Here is a 3264-nt window from a genome sequence, read left to right as displayed (position 1 = left end):
TTTCTCTATCAAAATGATTCTTTTATGAAGCATCATATAACAAATATCTATAAAAATATTGTAGTTAAACCATAATATTATAAAAATTAATTTTCAATATATATAGTAACAATTACATGTACATTTCATATAGAGTTGAATAGAAACTTCATCTTTTATTTCAAATTAATAATGCATACATAACCCACGCATCGCAAATTAATAATGCATACATAATCCACGCATCGCGTGGGCTACTTTCTAGTTATATATATCTAAATGTTTATGTCTTATGAACTCTATATATATATATATATATATATATTTGTCTCTTCTTTGATAACTAACAAATCAATGTTCTTTGACACAATTTTGTTTGTTTTGTACTGACTTGGCCATATATTCTTTAGATAATTCTAATTTTAGTTGTAGATCGCCTGTACTTTCAACTATTTCATTATTTGAAATTTAATTTCTTATTGTTTTAAGATTTCTATTAAGTATTATTAGTTTAAGTCGATGGCAAACGTAACATACATTTTTAGTAAAGTGGCATATGTTTTCATGATATGAGCTCCTTGTAAGGTCATTCCTTTCGAAAGGAAGGTTTTTATATAACTGTGGGATACTGCTAATACCAAAAAAGAAACAAATCAAATGAAAATGGTCAAGAGTAGAAGACTAATACAAACACATTTTTCATTATTTAAAAGATAGGAAGTAGAAGGTATATACAATCTATAGATCGACAACCTTCTACGCAAATACACAAATGAGCATGAGAGTCTTAACATTTTTGTCACATACACGACAATTATTGAAAACATGAAAAACAACATTGTGAAAGATGACCACACTTCACCTCCAGATCTGCTTGGTATCTTCATAGATGGATAAAGTTGTCTAGGCAGTTTCAACTGCATTCATCGAGTTCTTGGTGCAGACTGTAGAACATGCGTTGGCACAATTTTCAACCGCTCCATTCACGACTTCACTTGCATCTATATAATTATCGAGACATAATATGAATGGATATAATGTATTATCTTATGAATTATTTAAAAAAATTGATAATAATGATATATATGAGTATGAGAAGTTTGCTTTACCAGAGTTCTGAATAGTGGTTAAAGCACCGCACACAGATGACACACACCCAACTTTGCAGTATTCACTGGCAGCATCACCTTAAGACAAAATTTAATACAGAAAATGAAATCTTGATCCGTCATGTTACATATAATGTACGCAATAAATTACTATATTGATCAATTTACCTGTGTTTTCGAGAATGTCATGAGTATATCCGGGAGGACATTTCGTCCCACCAATGTTTTTGCAGCCACTGAGACTTGCACAGAATGGCCTGGAACTTCCCGCTAAGCGGCAAGTGTTATAAATATTTCTAGCTGTGGTGGATGGACAGCAGCTCTTTGCGTCAACTTGAATTTGTGCCATGAACAGACTCATTAGGAGCACACATAGAATCAAAGTTTTGCCTTCCATCTTTTGATTGATTAGTTGTTTGATTGCAAAATGTATGTGGAGAGTTATAAGCTTGTATTTATGAAATTGAGATGAAACAAGGCTAGCTTAAATACTAGTTGGTCTGCAATTTGCAACCACAAAAGTTGTTTGATACCTTCATATCACATGCTCTACACACACTCTGTACATGCTGCGTGGACCACCCTTATCTCAATTGCTACCCTTCACTTCCGGGTGTAAATAGAGAGAATAGTATTATATTATTATTGTTTTTGTATTATAAATGGAATGATACAACTTATATATAATCACAAACCATAATCAAAGGACATAATTAAAGGGATTACATAGAATAATATAATTAATGTATATTAGAGTAATATATGGGATTTGAGTAATCATAGGTAATATGATGATACTCTTTCTTTAATACGCCCCTTCAATCTCCAGGGGTGATGAAGCGATGCGAAAATAACGGCTTGAGATTGACAAGTCCAAGTGTTGAGAAGGGGATCGGCTTATGAATTGAGAAGATGAGTTGTTGTTGTTGAGCAAGATTTGCTAAAGACCCGATACGGTGGTGAGTTGTGTGATGTGGAGGTGTTGAGTAATATATGGTTAGAGTCTGCTTTTTTTTTTGTTTATTTCAAAAGAAATTCATCTTGATTCAGAGGCTTATGATAAGCTTGAATGATAGAAGCACTTTTGGCTTGAGAATAAAAATTATAAAGAAAAATACTTGGCTAAGATTCAGAGGTCTAACATGGTAGACTTGAATGAGAGAAGCTCTATGGCTTAAATTCAGAGGTTCATAATGAACTTGAATGTGGAAGCACTTGGCTTAAAACAAAAATAAACAAAAGAAGCACATAGCTTAGAAACAGGAACGGAGCCGATCGTTAGATCATTGTGGCTCTGATACCATATATTAGAGAGAATAGTATTATATTATTATTGTTGTTGTATTATAAATGGAATGATATAACTTATATATAATCACAAACCATAATCAAAGGACATAATTAAAGGGATTACATAGAATAATATAATTAATGTATATTAGAGTAATATATGGGATTTGAGTAATCATAGGTAATATGATGATACTCTTTCCTTAATACCGGGAACTACATTCATCTTTTTTTTTTTTTTTTTTTTTCCTTTTTTGGTTAATAGGGACAAAAAGAAAAAACTCTTAAAATTTTGTGTTTCTTAATAATTGAATTTGGCTGCTTAGTGTTCTTTTCACAATTCACGACTCCTGTTAATTTTGCTGGTTATATTAATTTTGTCCGTGCTAACCGTAAATTTATTATGTACGTTCTTATAATTTAGTTTATAAGATTTGGATGGTGAATGTTCGTGCTAGCTCTTAGAATTTGCTGTCAATGGCATGCCGTCCAAGTATATGAGGCGATGAATCGTTTTTCTCATATCTTGTGGGATGCTTTATCAAAGAAGAACTAGTTTGTACTTGGATGGCATAAACTCTTGGGTAAGTATGTTTTTAAAAAGATAAACCTCTAAGGTGAGTGATGGGTTAAATGCATTTATAAATTCTCTAAATGCTAGTCCATGCTCTGATTGACCGGAATTGTTCAACCTGGAATGTTGATGCCGCTCTAAGCATCTTGTAATTAATGAAAAGTTAAAATTATAAAACCAGAAATTTTATCAAAAAAGTCAGTGGAAGAATCGAGAAGCGTATGGGTAGATTGAAGAGGGACAGATAAGAGTGTAGTTTGTTATCACATGTTTTTTATTTCTTTTAAGTTCTTTAACCAACTCTTTGTAGTT

General features: G+C 31.9%; 1 protein-coding gene across 1 annotated transcript; it reads right to left on the bottom strand.

Moving 5' to 3' along the window:
• Positions 1 to 661: 661 nt before the first annotated feature.
• LOC147944035 (putative thionin-2.4) lies at positions 662 to 1545 on the bottom strand. The gene is made up of 3 exons (XM_087450434.1): positions 1257 to 1545; positions 1089 to 1166; positions 662 to 980 (listed from the first exon to the last, which is right to left on the bottom strand). The coding sequence occupies exons 1-3, from the start codon at positions 1483 to 1485 to the stop codon at positions 883 to 885; spliced, it is 405 nt and encodes a 134-aa protein (XP_087306560.1). The 5' UTR covers positions 1486 to 1545; the 3' UTR covers positions 662 to 882.
• Between the last annotated feature and the right edge of the window lie 1719 nt (positions 1546 to 3264).

Source organism: Camelina sativa, chromosome 5 (assembly GCF_030686135.1).
Source record: "Camelina sativa cultivar CO46 ecotype springtype chromosome 5, ASM3068613v1".
In the NCBI taxonomy this organism is placed as follows: domain Eukaryota; kingdom Viridiplantae; phylum Streptophyta; class Magnoliopsida; order Brassicales; family Brassicaceae; genus Camelina; species Camelina sativa.
This window is presented reverse-complemented; position numbering and strand designations above follow the sequence as displayed.